The sequence below is a fragment of the Carcharhinus amblyrhynchos genome, chromosome 23 (genome assembly GCF_965287045.1).
Source record: "Carcharhinus amblyrhynchos chromosome 23, sCarAmb.v2.hapA, whole genome shotgun sequence".
In the NCBI taxonomy this organism is placed as follows: Eukaryota; Metazoa; Chordata; class Chondrichthyes; order Carcharhiniformes; family Carcharhinidae; genus Carcharhinus; species Carcharhinus amblyrhynchos.
In genome coordinates, this window is record NC_137346.1 from 20,784,854 (window position 1) to 20,800,511 (window position 15,658).

The following is a 15,658-nucleotide window of genomic DNA, read 5'->3' on the forward strand; positions in this document are numbered from 1 at the left end:
AAATTGGAACATCTCAAAGGCATATCCAGACAGTAATGAAGGCTAAAATCATGTAGAAACTTAAATCTGTCATGTGTAATTGTGTCAGGTTCAGTTGGTAGTGGTTGTTTAAGCTCTGAATCTGTATTGTCATTCTGGTGCAGTACAGGAGGTGTGCTCTGTTATTAGAGATGGTGAAATATGTGTGTTCCAATGGGCAATTAACAACTCGTGGCACCGTTTTGAAGATCAGTGTGTTGGCTGATATTTCTCTTGTCAACCATTGCGACCAAGAAGCAGATTATCTTGTCATTCATCATTGATGCCTATAAGCTCTTGCTTAATGCAAAATGGCTGTCATGTTTTGGCCTACATAGCAACAGTTGCTACACTTCAAAAAGTAATTATTTGTATGTGAAGTAGTCTGAAACATGATAAGACATTATATAAATGCAAGTCTACTTCATCCTCATTGACCCAAAATCTGCTTTCACAATATGCATTTATATCTAAGGGCATGCATTTAAATTGGATTTTTAACCATATATTGAATGTTTTAAATTTTTGTTTTGCAGAACTTGATTGGAAATTCTGAGCTTTCATTTGAATAGTCGAAATGAAATTTGCAAACTATGCGTCAAAGCCATATTTTGACAGAGGAAAAATAACCTGTGCGAAGCAGACTAAAAATACGTGTTTACAATGTGAAGTTGTGCAGCAGTGCTTCTAAATATATTCTTTTTGGGTCTGGTGAATTGAGTTCATATTGATGGGGTATTCCTGGTATCGGAATTCTTCTTAGACGTTTGACTGTAAGTGGAATAAGAGCAGGAAAAGAAGTTCAAAAGGTTTTTCTCAGAAAAGGTTTGGAGGTTGAAAAGATAGCCTTCATGCTAGCTCTAGTCGAGTGATATTTATCTTTAATATCTTTCTCAAACTGCAGGTCATTATGAGAAATGTGTCTTTACCCTTCGAGAGGACCATAAAGGAGACATGACTACAGTCCTGAACTACATCTTCTCCCACGCCCAAGTCACCAAGAAGAACCTTCTAGTTACAATGCTTATTGTAAGTTAAGCTCTGTTATGCCCACAAATTCCAGCTTCCAATGTGCTAATCTCAAGCGATAGGTCTATATAGTATTTCATGTGATTTTAAGTAATGCTTGGCCATAAGAATCTCATTATTCTAACACAAAGCAGTATTTCCTTTGAGATTTCTGAAGTAGCTTTGAGCCGGGCTGTTCATTTCTCATGTAATCACGCTGTGGTGATGGAGAGCGAAACGGCAGCTGTTCTCTTTGCAGGCCTTCAATTTTCTTCAGAGACCAGTCATTGAAGTGTGTAATTACATGGGGGTGTCATGGAGGTGCTAGTCCTTTTCAAAGAGTGGGAGACGGCTTTGTTCACTGACATTGTGCGAGGGCAGATTGCACCCGACACTACTGCTGGCATTTTAAGAGGACAGAAAAAGGAAACTTTGCACACAGATAATGAAAGCTCAGTTTGCTGAGCTCCTGGAAAATCATTAAAGTTTGATTTATTAAAAAATTGTTTTCTTTCTTAAAAGTATTAAGACGTGAGGTGATTTTGGTCACCAGGCCTTCCCATTTTGTTATGGTCTTATCAACCCCATTATTTGCCCGATAAATATTACATAAAATATATACGTAGAAGTGAACGTATCTACAAATATTTGTGTTATTACAAAATGGAAAATGTTTGGTAAATTTGTGAATCCTGGGCTCATATTGGAACGTTAATTGGATTTATTATTGTTGCCTGTATTAGTATACAGTGAAAGGTATTGTTTCTTGCATGTTATACAGACAAAGCATACCGTACATAAGAGGAAAGGAGATGGTGCAGAATGTAGTGTTACAGTCATAGCTAGGGTGTAGAAAAAGATCAACTTAATGAGGTAGGTCCATTCAAAAACCTGATGGCAGCAGGGAAGAAGCTTTCCTTGAGTCGATTGGTACGTGACCTCAGATATTTGTATCTTTTTCCCAACGGAAGAAGGTGGAGGAGAGTATGTCTGGGGTGCGTGGTGCCCTTGGTTATGCTGGCTGCTTTTCCGAAGCAGTGGGAGGCATGAACAGAGTCAGTGGATGGGAGGCTGGAATGTGTGATGAACTGGGTAACGTTCACGACCCTTTGTAGTTTTTTACTGGCTTGGGCAGAGCAGGAGCTTTACCAAATTATGATGCAACCAGAAAGAATGCTTTCTATAATGCATTTGTAAAGATTAGTGAGAGTTGTAGCGAGCATGCCAAATTTCCTTTGCCTTGTGAGAAACTTGCAGAGAAATACAGGAATTGCTGCAGCAACCTTGTAGCCTCCTCCTCCCTGCCTTGTCCTTCTTTTTGAGTGAGGTTTCCCTATAAACCCAGAATCAGCCTATTTGTCCATATTTATATGCAGGATCTATGTTTTTCCTCAATGCAACTGTTCTCAGTTATAACATTATCTTTCTGAATCAAAAATGTTACATGTGATCTACAGTGGTTATCAAAAGAAAATGATTCTTTCATTTTCAGACATTCTGTTAATGAGTTTTAGATCTTCAATCACAGGAAATGTACCCTTTCTAGTCATCGTGCAGTTTATTTTATGGAGCTTCATACATTGACTGTTTGCTGAGTGTTGGAACACAATCACGTTCCTTCTTATTGTCCATTCCCTCTTAGTCTCGAGTTTTGGCAAGACCATATTTAGTTGAAAGGTGCTATACAAATGCAGCTATTGTTTCTCATTGATGGTCTAATTTGCGTGTTGGCATGTCATCATATCCGGGCAAGTCACCATGTGATCTGGAGTTGGGGGAAAAAAATTACCAGGCAAAGTGTAGCACTAATTGGTGCTAGTGCTGTTAACATGTGCCAAGGCTGACTAATTCCATCTCTTTGTTCATTTAGTAGATCAGTCTAATTATTTGGATGACGCTTTAAAGCATGCAGTTAAATGACTTCCACTGTTCTTTTGTATTAGAGTAAAATGCTTAGATGGTTGTTTAACCATTTGTTTTGACCAAGTTTCTGTTTTCACTAAACCTCTGACTGTTGATAGCTATTAAAACGTACCTCATTTTGGCAAAATAATCACTGCTAAATAGTTTTGCCCTTAACAGCCGACATCTGCTAGCTCTGTATAGCCTGGACATGGAACTAGGGCCTTCATGGTCTGTTTGTCTTAATCAGCTACTCCCTGTCTTAGTCAGCTGAATCACTGGGGGTGGTGGGGGGCATCTTAGGTTAATGTTCCCAATATTAAAGGATGTTTGAGGAGGTTGACACTTGGTAGAATCATTATTCTGTAGTTTTTTTTTAAACGGTGAATTACTAGTGCAAAAGTGAGTTATTTCATTCTAATCTTGTCATGGGTTGCAGAGTGATATTTTCCGAAGCCTGGGGACAGACCGTTTGCTGGTCCTCTAGAATTGGAGCCAGAGGCAAAAGGGCCAGTGTGAACTTAAAAAGGCAGAGAAAGCACATTTTGAAAGGGATAGGGATTTGATGAAAAGTAAAATTAATTTCGTAAACGTATAGAAATGCAGAATCTTATTAACAATACAATACTCTTTTCAGAATTTTAAAAATTTTAAGATTTCAGTACAAAGTTGCTGTAACAGAACTTGGTTAAATGGCAATATGGAGCCGGAGATGTTTAAATATATCACTGATAATGCAAAATATTCTGTTCTGTTTTGTCCTGTGTGCTAAATTTTCAAACAATTCAAAATAATTGCTTTGATGGGTGGCTCACTGACAGACGTTCAGCCGTACATTTGCCCTCCTGACCATCGTCCGTCCCTTTTACTGTCCCTGTTGAACACGCAGAATAATCAAATGCTTTAAATAAAAGTATAACTGCAGGCCACATGCTTCTCCAGTCATACTGAAAGAAAATTGTGATTTATAATTCGGTGCAACTCAGTGACTCGTGTATATTTTTGATGTCTGAATAGGAACCTTTATTTTAAGGGCGGGGGGGTTGTAGTTATACCAAACGTGAGGCAATGATTGACACAGCTGAATTACAGATTAACTTGTTTGCTATTTTTATTATAATTTATGTTTGACAAAGGTTTTGGATTAGAAATGCGATTGACGTCTAAAGGCAGATGAAGCAAGTTTTGAAAGGAGCCAAAATTTGATGAGAAGTAGAATTGATTTTGGATGCTTATAGTTTTACCTATTGCACAATATTCTATAGAGACTTTCTTAAATGTAGGTTCATGATTTCAGTGCAGGATTATTGGGACAGTACAGAAGGAGTCAAAACATGGCAAAACGGAGCAAGTGATGATATACAGTCATGATAAACTGTTCCTCCTCTGTTAGGTATTTTGCTCTTGCATTTAGTTCTCTCTTAAATCTTTTATTTTTTAAATATCGGAAGTATTAGTTTTTTTGTTTTGAAAAGCAGTATTCAGTGTGATTTTTGTGTGTTTCTTTTTTTAGGACCAATTGTGCGGACGGGATCCGACACTGACTGATGAGCTGATTGCCATTCTAACTGAGTTGACACAGCTCAGTAAGACCACAAATGCTAAAGTGGCTCTCCGAGCTCGGCAGGTAAAGATCATGATCTTACAATTAACTTGAAATTCAGGCTGCCCATTTTTGTGTGTGTGTGTGTGTGTGTGTGTGTGTGTGTGTGTGTCTTTACATCCTTGTCCAATGCTTCAATTCTGTCATCCAGCTGGGTGGAACTGTCCTATCTTTATTTTGTCCTGATCTATCTAATCTTAGCCAGAGGATTTTGTTGAGTAGCTCTTCTTCCTGCTCTTGCTGGTGTTTTCCCTTGTAGTTTCCCATGGATTTATCTTTGGCACCTTGCAGAGGTTCTGCATGTATGTCATCGACATGCATCATCGCGCCTCCTCTTCTTGCCCCTCGACTGTCTTTGATATGACGCATTGCTTATTTTGGGTTTAATTTTGGATAAACAGAAATTTCCCACAACTAAATATTGGGAAGACCATTGTATTTGATCGCCCACCACGCGTTCTGGGCGGAATCTTCTGGAGCCTAAGTCTGGTGGCGGGCAGGTGGAAAAGTTTGCATGATTCCCACTGGTGGCTTAGCACTGCACAATCTTCTACTGTTTGGCTTGTTAATTATGCATCAAATGAGGAGTTTGGCGAATCTCAGGGCACACAGGAAGTCATCTGCCCAATTGTTATTCATGGGTTGAAGGTCTTGTCACCATATTTAAATGGCACTCTGACACTAACTCAACACAGACCAGGAGCTTTGCATTACTCCTCAAGTCCTTGTAGCTGTAGTTTACACTGGAGAAGCCAGCAGATATGAGTAGCCAGATCCTGGGACATCTAAAAGTGACTATTAAGAACATTGTCTGCGTTACACTCATGGTCGGGCCAATACCCGCCATTGCAGTGTATCCTGTTTGTCAGTGTTTTGACTTTCTTGAGACTCTTACCCCTTTGGGCCCTGCGATGGGACATGTTCTCATCTGGAAGAACGTCATAACCATCAGTGCCTCAGTGGATATATGATAAGCGAGCATGTCCTTTATAGGTTTCCCTTCTTCTCAAATAGAACAGACAAATGGTAATTCCTTCACCTGGATACTGTCCGGACGTGGCATCTCCACCATTCCACTCACCCTTAGGGTCCAGAGGGAAGTTTATCGTGATCCACTCCATATACCTTTCCTATCCTCAGAGCTGACATCTGTTACTACCCATGCCCACCCTGACACTGCCTCCTCCTATTATCTGGACCGACCTGTCTTGTGCTCTTCTGTGACCCACCTCATGTGACCTTCACCTATGGAGTCTCACCCTGCCAGCCTCCTGACACTTGCTCCTTCTGGCTGAGACTGTTCTCTTCCATTACAAATACCCTGAGCCCCCCCCTCCAGGACCCCACAGTCAACACTATGAACTCTGCCTTCCAGGACACTTACCCCACCCTCTTTCCCCATATACACTTCCCTCTGTTTCCTGTTAGCTGTTTCCATCCCTAGTAGCTGGTCATGTTGAGCAAAGCATTGTGTGACCTCTGGTTGTGTTTGCGCCTGAGATGAGTCCCTGACCATGCAGCTGTATCATCCTCAAGACTGTAAATTTCCACTCGCGTAACATTGTTGACTCTGCCTCACATAATCTAACGTTAAACACTCATCTGTGCCTTTTGTTAGCTCTTGACTTGACTATTCCAATATTTCCCTGGCCAGCCTCCCTTCCTCCACTTTACATCCAAATCTGTCTTCCCTGTATTTTAACTTGCTTCAAATGCCATTCATCCATCACTCCTGTGCTTCGTGACCTTTGCTGGCTCACTGTCTGACAGTATCTCGATTTTAAAATTTTATACCTCTTTAGCTTCACCCCACCCTTTTCTTAACTGCTTCCTCCGGCTCTATAAGCCATCAGGATCTCTGTGCTTAAATTCTGAGCTCTTGCATGTTCTTGATTTTAATCTCTCCACCATTTTGGCCTCGTTTCAACTGCCTTGGGCCCCTAGCTCTGGAATTTTCTCCTTAATTTGCTCTCAATCCCACCTCTTTTAAGATGCTGTATATAACCTTCCTCTCTGGTCAAGCTTTTGGTCATCTGACCTGGCTTCACCTTCTGTGGCTCATGTCAAAATGTTTGTGTTGATGCCACTCTTGAATTATTTGGGATATTTTGTAAGATGTGTCATGTTGGGAAATGTATATGGTTTTAAGTAAGTTATATTTGTGTGTAGAGCATAACCTGAAACTTCTAAGTTTCATTTTTAAAGGTTGCTGGCAAGTCAGGGTTCGTTTAGGTGCTTGCAGTGCAATGAAGTTTTTTTGACACTAGGGCAAACACAAGGTATTCAAAAAAACTGGCTGTTGCCTAGCAATTAAAGGGGCCACCCAGAAAAGCAGAAGCTGGTAGTTCAGTTGAGAGGGGGTCTGTGCAGTTGGAAGCCGGATTCCACAAATACTGGTAATACAGGCAGGACAATGGGCAGATATAGAAAACAAGCTCCAGAAGATAAAGGAGGAGGTCCCAGAAACCAGGATGAGGGACAGAAGCAACTTCCAAGAAGATCTTCTGGTCAAAGAAGCTAAGTACAGGAATTGTGGGGGAACGGAAGTGGTGGAGAGAGAAGGAAAACAGTTCTGTTCAGTAAAGTTGAGAATGAGGGGCAGAGGCGCTCCCAGTTAAAGACAAGGCTGCAAAGTGCAAACCTGAGACAGCATCCACTTGTGAAAAGCCAAGGATTCAGGTGACCAAAAGATTGGTAACTCCTCACTCCTGGGCCTGTGAAGCAGTGGTGTTCTATTGGCAGCTGGGTATCTGATGGATTGTTTGGAAGCTTGAACGCAGGTGGCAATCCAGGACAGAGAAATACTGGAAGAAGACATTGAAACACTGGAAGTGGATCCTTGGTGAAGACATAAGAACATAAGAAATAGGAACAGGAGTAGGCCATCTAGCCCTTTGAGCCAAGAGAAATTGTCATTTTGGGGGGAAATTCCAAGGTATGTTATGTAACAGTGGAGATTGGAAGCAGTTATGTGGAAGACCAGAGTCCCAGTGTGACAAGCATTTGGGAGGAATTGATGAGAAATCCATTGATGTTATTTGGGTGGCATCTACCATTTGGTTTCAGAATGTGGGGTGTCTGACCATAGTCCTTTTGTTTTACAAGGACTGTGTACTTATTGAGAAAACGTAAGAGGGATTTTGTAACTTGTGAAATCCTTACCAATCTTTATATATCTGTAAAGATATAGTTTGGGTAAAGGAGTTGTGTATTATAGTTCATCTTTTTTAAATATATGTCTTATGTTGAAAGTTCATCAGCTAACTCCTGTGATTCATTCAGTTGCCACCTTCCATGTATCTAAACAAAAAATAAAAATTGGGACCTACCAAGCCAGTTCCACCTTGGGCTCCAACTTGTCCAGTAGTAACATCAGCTGGAATTGTAACAATTATATCATGACTATGCCAAGTGATGGAATATTATGACTTTTATTCAATGCAACAAAGCATTTTTGTTCTCTCTGGGCCATGCTGGCAAGATGTGGATGCCAGCGCTGGACTGGGGTAAACACAGTAAGAATCTGACAACACCAGGTTTAAGTCCAACCAATTTATTTGATAGTAAAGTCACAAGCTTTTGGGGTTTGCCCCTTCATCAGGAGAACGTCTGAGGCCAGAACTCTCCATCCACCTGATGAAGGGGCAAACCCCGAAAGCTTGTGTGTTTACTATCAAATAAATTGGTTGGACTTAAACCTGGTGTTGTCAGACTTCTTATCATGCTGGCAAACCAGATTAAATGAATTTGGGACTATTCAACAAGGACAATATCTGCTTCTTCATGGACTTTCTTTGATGTTTTAACAACTGTTTGTCATAATATTGCAATTTAGTAATAACAAATATTATTTATGTTTTTTGTTTGTAACTTCTTTTCATCCTTTCACTGCCTAATGCAGAGTTATTGTTAGGGATCAGTACTTCAGTTATCTTTAGTTTGGTTTTTAATTCCTTTGAAACTGTGTAATTTAATTGAATGTCCTGTCAGTTTTATCTGTGAATTTGGTAGTTTTAGTCAAATTTCTCTGTTCCTGTGATCCCGTCTTGACAGGTTCTGATTGCATCACACTTGCCCTCTTATGAGCTTCGTCACAACCAGGTGGAGTCCATTTTCCTCTCAGCCATTGATATGTATGGGCATCAGTTCTGCATCGAAAACCTTCAGGTGATTGTACTACTTAGCGATATTTATCATGAATTATAAAGAACATACGCTTGCATTCAATTGCTGTTAGTTTTATGTCTGTCTTTGTAATAGAAATTTATAAACTTATCCTATTGTTATATTGCTGCCCAGAGGTCGTGCTGCATGTTATTGGGAATATGATATGTAATTACAGAGTGACATGCTCACACGCTGTTTCAGTTGTAGATGTAGACATGAGGGGGGAGTTTTCCTGTCCCACCTGCCATGGGAATCGTAGTGGACAGGGGGCAGACCATGCAAAGGTCTGTTGATCATGGATGGGATTTTCCAATATTGGGGTGTCATGGCCAGAAAATCCTGCCCAAGGAATTATAGTGGATACATAAAAATAAATACAAGATCTGTAATTTTAAAATAAGGTCTGAATTATGTCTGTGCCCCTTGGCCTCTTTACTGCCCAACCCTATATATCCCATTTCACCAGAATGTACTTTGTAACTCCCTACATGAAATGTCTTGATACGTATGAAAGTGATTGCTTCAATGAAGCATATGTTCAACTAGTTTTGTGTGTTTGTTTTTTAAAGAAATGCACGACTGTTTGGTGCCTTGCCCCTTGAACATCCAGTCTACTCGATTTGTTTAAAATTGGCAACTATTTGTTTATTTGAACCGAGTTTGTGAAGAAGCACATTCTGTGCTATGGTGTTTAAATCGTTTAATTGAACTACTAGATAATTTGTTTTGCTTTTGAGCAAAATTAGCTGAATTGTATTCCTGTTGTCAAAATATGACAGTTCCTGCTTTTCTTCAGAATTAATAACAATAGTAAAGCTGTGGGAGTGTATTGCTTTGAACGTGAGGATACAGTTGTTAGATTGTTAATTATGAAACATTTTTTTTTATTAGTATCGCAAATAAGGCTTACATTAGCACCACAATGCAGTTACTGTGAAAATCCCATAGCTGCCACACTCTGGCGCCTGTTCAGGAACACTGAGGGAGAATTTAGCATGGCCAATGCACCAAACCAGCTAATCTTTCCAGACTCTGGAAGGAAACCAGAGCACCCAGAGGAAACCCATGCAAACACAAGGAGTACATAAAAACTGCACACAGACAGTGATCCAAGCCGGGAGTCAAACCCAGGTCTCTGGCACTGTGAGGCAGCAGTGCTATGCACTGTACCACCATGCCATCCTGTTATTCTCCCTTTTTTTATTTCAAGAAATTCACTTCCTAACTATTAAATACGAGTAACATTATCATGTTATAATTTTCTCATACGATAGAATGTAAAATTGATGCTTAAACGGAAAATGATTCCACCCTGAAGGCATTTGGTGTGATGGAGTGAACCATAAATCATTTTGAGTGATAGACTGAAGAAAACCTGCTTTCTTTAATGTCTGCACTGGAGCTTTTTTTGTCTTTGGCCCAGTGGGTAAATGTACCACCCAGCATGATGCTGACCCTTACAAGATCAGGTTCGTGCCAATATATGGAAGTTCTTTAAATGTAGTCATTGAGAACTGCAGTTGCTAAATTTTGTTCAGTAAGACGCCGCAACTAGCAGCAAAATAACTGATCTATTCTAATTATGTTACTTGAGGGATGGATGTGGGGAGAATTCCCAGGCCATTTTTTTAAGCGCACTGGGGTCTTTTGCATCCATCTGAGAGGACAGATGGGGCCTCGGTTTGACATCTCTTTGAAGAGGTAACACGTCCGACAGTGCAGCACTCTCTCAGCAATGCCTAGAAAATAGGCAGCAGACTTTGGAGTTAAAACTGAACCCACAACCCTTTCACTCCAAGGTGAGAGTAGTAACAGTGAAACCACAGTTGACACCTGGCTTGTTTGTCAGTTAGAATAGGACAAAGAATGCTACAGTTAGCTTCATTTTTCCCTTGGCTTTGAGAGCAAGTCTGGATTAAGATTTCACTTCCGCTGTTGCAGAAAAATTGGCACAAATGAAAGGTAGCTGAGCATAGGATGAGGCAAACTTTGATGATTTTGCCTTCATGTGGTAAAATTGTGCATGAGCCCTCTCGTGCTGGGCTGTTATCAGAAAATTGACCAATGAATGAAGTATGGTTGTGGGGTTGCTAGCAGAAATATATGTGGGTGGGGGTGGTGGTGGACATCGTTAGATTATTTTGTTTCACTGGAGATTTCATTGACTTCTGCTTAGTGACTTGCTGGCTTTCCACAGATGAAGGAATTTACAGAATTAAAATCACAAACAATTCTGTTACACCATGATATTGGATACCTTCAACATAAGGTCCCATCCTGTCACCTGTACCAAGATATTTTTATTGTGTTAGTTTTATTTTTTTAAAAGATGTTGATTAGGTAACTGTACAATCCCTTACCTTTATTCTCGTTGTGCAGACGTACTAAAACCACGCAAACAGTGAGTTACATAGCTTATCTCACCATGAATAATATGTACTGAAACTTCTTTTGTGTGCTTTCTTGTTCACAGAAGCTCATTCTATCGGAGACCTCTATCTTCGATGTTCTTCCCAATTTCTTCTATCATAGTAACCAAGTGGTGAGAATGGCAGCATTGGAGGTTAGTCTCACACGGTTCAGCAGCAGATGGTGTGCTCCTGTTTCCTTCCACTGTCTGTTGCTTCATACGTAGCTGGATATCCCAAAATGTTGATGAGCAAGGTCAGTCTGTTTTTGGAGGGTCGCCTTTGTACTCCAAGCTGCACCAAAAGTAAAGTATCCAAAGCCACGTGTAACATTTCCCTTGCAATTTTCTCCTCTATTTGGTAAAGGCCATGAGACCGTCCTGAGATAATGGTTGGAGGGTGCCACAGCAATGTGAATGTCTGTTCTTCATCTGCGTGTGGATAGGTAATTTGATCTAGGTGGGTGGTAAGGCATCACTGGTGCGCCTGATAACATTTTCAGCTGACATCTGTATCTGAATATTTTGCAGAATCAAACAAGAATGTTGGATTTTCTCTAAGCATTGAGTCCAATTGTTGTGCATCAAATGTCCTAAAGCAGGCTGGAATAATTCTTCTGCTCATTTCCCTTTCCTTTTCTCCCTCCATTCTTTGTTTTTCCAAATGACAGAGAAAATATCGTGGCTCTGTTGCATGTTCATGCGCTGTGCACCACGTTGGTATTCCAGTCATGAGTATCACTAAATTTGAAGTGAAAGACCCTCCCAGAAACACCAAATGGATGGTGATAATTGTCTTCCCTGATCTCTGTTCCTTAATTTGGTCTATGGACGATTTGTCATCTTTTTACATCTGTGCCAGAGATGTTTGCACAGAATTGTTCCCTATACAGAGAGAGAGAGAGAGAGAGAGAGAAAGAGAACTGGAGGAAATTTATGCTGTCTTGGTGTCATGTGCAGGACCTTCGAATGCAGATCATGTTTTCATGATCGCAGTTCTCATCCAGTCGTACAAATTATCTTGGGGAAGAACGTGACTACGATTAGGAGGCATTTCAGTTACTTGATGCTTGCACATGAACAGAAATGGTTAATGGGATAAGTTGGGGGAAAGAATACATTAGTTTGTCTTAAATTGAGAATATTATCCCTTCTGCACGATGACTCACAACTTGGGAGTTTGATGGCATGTCAAGCTGCCCATATAATTCCATTGTTTTCCTGCAGGTCTACGTTAGAAGAGCCTACATTGCATACGAGTTGAACAGTGTTCAGCATCGCCAGCTCCAAGATGGAACCTGCATTGTAGAGTTTCAATTCATGTTGCCAACATCCCATCCAAATAGGTAACTAACTTCCTCCCTATCTGTAACCTAGGAGGATAAGTCTAGTAAATACGAAGGTTGCTATGTGGGGTTTGGAGAATATTGAAGAATTGTGGATGTGGCTTTAAATGGAAAAGTGCAAGCAGTTTCCCAATATGCCAATGGGCAAAGCTCCCAAGTAGAGCACAAAATCAGAATATTTCCCTCAAGTTTATTGTATTTGCCCTTCCATGACAGACAAATGTATTTTTCTAGTGAGGAGGCAACCTTAAAAGGCTGAGTATTTATGCACTTCAGATATTTGTTAAACTGCTGCGTAAACCACCTAATTTAACTACTTGACTCCAATTTGATTTTTGGACCTTGACGATCATGCAGGGCAAATGAAAACTGGCACAACCAAAAGTCTGCCACCAACTAACAAATTCATCAAACCTATTCCCTTTTGCATGTGTTTGCATCCCCAAAAATGGTCAGAATGGAAGACCGACATGACCGAGGAAAATGAAGTAACTTGCATTGTCACAAAGCACTTGTTTCTGCTTAACTGACCATGAATTTCATGGTTGCCAATCTCAGCACGGGTGGAGGATTTGTCAGTCAGATAATTGCAGGTATTGACCTGCCACCATTTGTTACCCCCTGGTTTTTCTCAAAGCACCAAAGCTGTTTTCCTTTCATCTCTTCTTTTATATAAACAGGCTACTGATGAATGCACTGATTACTGTATTTCATGGGATATAACATTTTGTCTTTAGTCCAATGCCAATGTGGCTTTATCTGTCAGAATGTACTTGTCATATTTGCAGTGACCAGGCCTGAATTTAAATGTGTTTGTTTCCATAGAAAATGTTAGGTTTCTGGGGGTGATTAAATTTACTTTCATGTTTCTTGTAATAAAACACTGTTCAACAATCATAACTGCACAGTACAAAATCTATGTGCTGGCATAATGACAGCAATCCAGTTGATAATGGGAAGAAGAACGTATCCTGTACCTTTTCACAATTCAATTCTGGTGCAACTTTGAAATTATCAGCATTACATCCTTGCCATCAGCCGTTTTCACTTCTCCCATTTCTCTAAATGATAATGGGAGTTGCGACAGTGAGGTAGCCAAACGGGACTAAAGCAGAGAAACTGCTGCTCGACCTAGAACTTGGACAGTGCCTTTATTTCTGATAGATCAGAGCAGAATTGTGCCCATTATTCCTTTCCCTCATTCAATATGATTTTGTCACAGGAAAGTCTTTAATATGTTGCATAAATGCAGTAAATCTTTGTGTTTTTGACTATCTGTGTCTCTCTCTCTCTTGCATTTTTTCCCCCCTTGTTGTTCCAATTGCCCCCAAAACTCACTGGAATCTATTTTGCCCATTTTTTGTTTAAATTTAATTTTCAAAATTTAATATTGTTTTTAGACTCCTGTCTCCATTTGTTCCCATTCACTCCTGAAAACACTGGCACGAGGTGGATTCTGCTTCTACGTTATCCCATTCGTATGGTGGTTCTTCGTGTGTGTATCTGTACCCCAAGTGTCAGCAGGACATTTGACTGACTGACTGACTGGGTGGGTATGAAGAGCATCATCGCCAAGCAGTTCATCCAATCCTGTCCTTGCCCAATCTCCACAAATGTGCACTTTGCAATACGATGACAGGATGGCAAGCAGGACTTAGAGACCCTGGCTGCTTGCTGTCTCTGTCTATTCATGGATGCTGATACAAATTGGAGCTCCCATAGTTCCGTCTCTAGTTGACATCATAAAGAGAAGGAATCAAACTCTGGGGCTTTACTGGCTTTTGTGTATCGGACAGTGGATTTACCACCCGAGTTCAGTACCATCGTCCCTCTGCTTTTTATGTATGAGTTTTAGAAACTGGTAAGAATGGTTCAGTCGTGGCATTCTTTACCAAAGAGAAATGGTCGCTTAAGTCCCACAGGCCTGATTTTGAAAGTCCAATGGAACTTAAAAATGAATTGTACTGAGCTTAGCCTTTTAATAAAGGAGATAGCATGCCACTTTGAATAAGATTTGACTTGCAGCCCATCAGTTTCATTGAACTTCACGATATTTCACCAGCATGGAGTGCATTAATATGATTATATGGTTGTGACAAAACAATCTTCAAACAGTTCTGCAGGAAAAAGAAATGGCAGAATACATATCTTTAACAGTAAGAACTAACTGTGTAAATTTATTATATCCTGAAATCTCGAGAAAGCTGTGTGGTGTAATTTGTTTTGCCGGAGCATGCCCAATGCAACAATATCACTTTAAATGTTAATGGCAATAAGGTTTACATAAGCGAAATGCATCAATTCTCACCTTATTATGCTTCGCCTCCTCATTTATAAAACTGTGGCCTGCACTGGCACCAAATCATGACTTGATTTAAATGCCACTATTAGCATGCATCTTGCTTGCGTTCTTTTTTTTCTCCCCCCACATGGAAATCTTGAAGGAGTGAGAGCCACTTCTGTCAGATGAAATGTTTCAGATGCAAAGGCTTGAATGCTGCGAAAATAAAAATGAAATGAAATTCTCCGAGCTGATGGTAAAGGCCAAGAGAAATTGTGATTGCATGTGTATGAGGATCAATCATAACTGTGAGGGAATGTGCAGGCTGCCGTTGTGTGTTTGCATTCACTGGCGCAGACTGAGATGTTGCTTACAGGTGCCTTTTATACTGAATTATTATAATAATACATGTATTCCAAGACAATTCGATTTGAACGATTAAAGATTATGTTCTGATTGTGTAGGTAATTGCCTGCATTTAATTTGTTATTGAAAGAATCTAAAATAGGCTCGGTTTAAAAACGAGATTGAAATCTATAATGCTGAAACAAATCATGCAAGCTGTGTGTGTTTGGTGTGTGTCTGTGTATCTGAATCTGGAACTATTGAGGATTTACCTGCTCTGTCTCCTTAATTTATATCATTTCCCTTTGAAGCCCATCCATAAAAGCTCTCTTTCAGGTTGAAAGGCCCAAACTTATTTTGTGAATTTACAGTTCCTATCTCCAGCAGCAGGGATCAACCTGTTGCTCTTTTCTGTTACCTGTGGTGTCCACACCCTTAATCCAACGTTGGTAGGTGGATTTGAATGACATGAAGCCCTGGGACTTGCAGCCTTGGCCACTCCTAAAACAGCTGAACCTAAAGGCCACTGCAAAAAAGATCTGCTTCTTAACTTCTGAAAACTATTGTGCCATGTGGACTCA

General features: G+C 40.3%; 1 protein-coding gene across 1 annotated transcript in view; it reads left to right on the top strand.

Annotated features, from left to right (window-relative positions):
- acaca (acetyl-CoA carboxylase alpha) overlaps positions 1 to 15,658 on the top strand; it is a 274,803-nt gene that overhangs the window by 80,023 nt on the left and 179,122 nt on the right. The window contains exons 24-28 of the mRNA XM_080210370.1: positions 923 to 1,047; positions 4,442 to 4,555; positions 8,585 to 8,698; positions 11,172 to 11,261; positions 12,333 to 12,451. Of these exons, the coding sequence (XP_080066496.1) occupies positions 923 to 1,047; positions 4,442 to 4,555; positions 8,585 to 8,698; positions 11,172 to 11,261; positions 12,333 to 12,451 (562 nt within the window). The remainder of the gene's footprint in view (positions 1 to 922; positions 1,048 to 4,441; positions 4,556 to 8,584; positions 8,699 to 11,171; positions 11,262 to 12,332; positions 12,452 to 15,658) is intronic.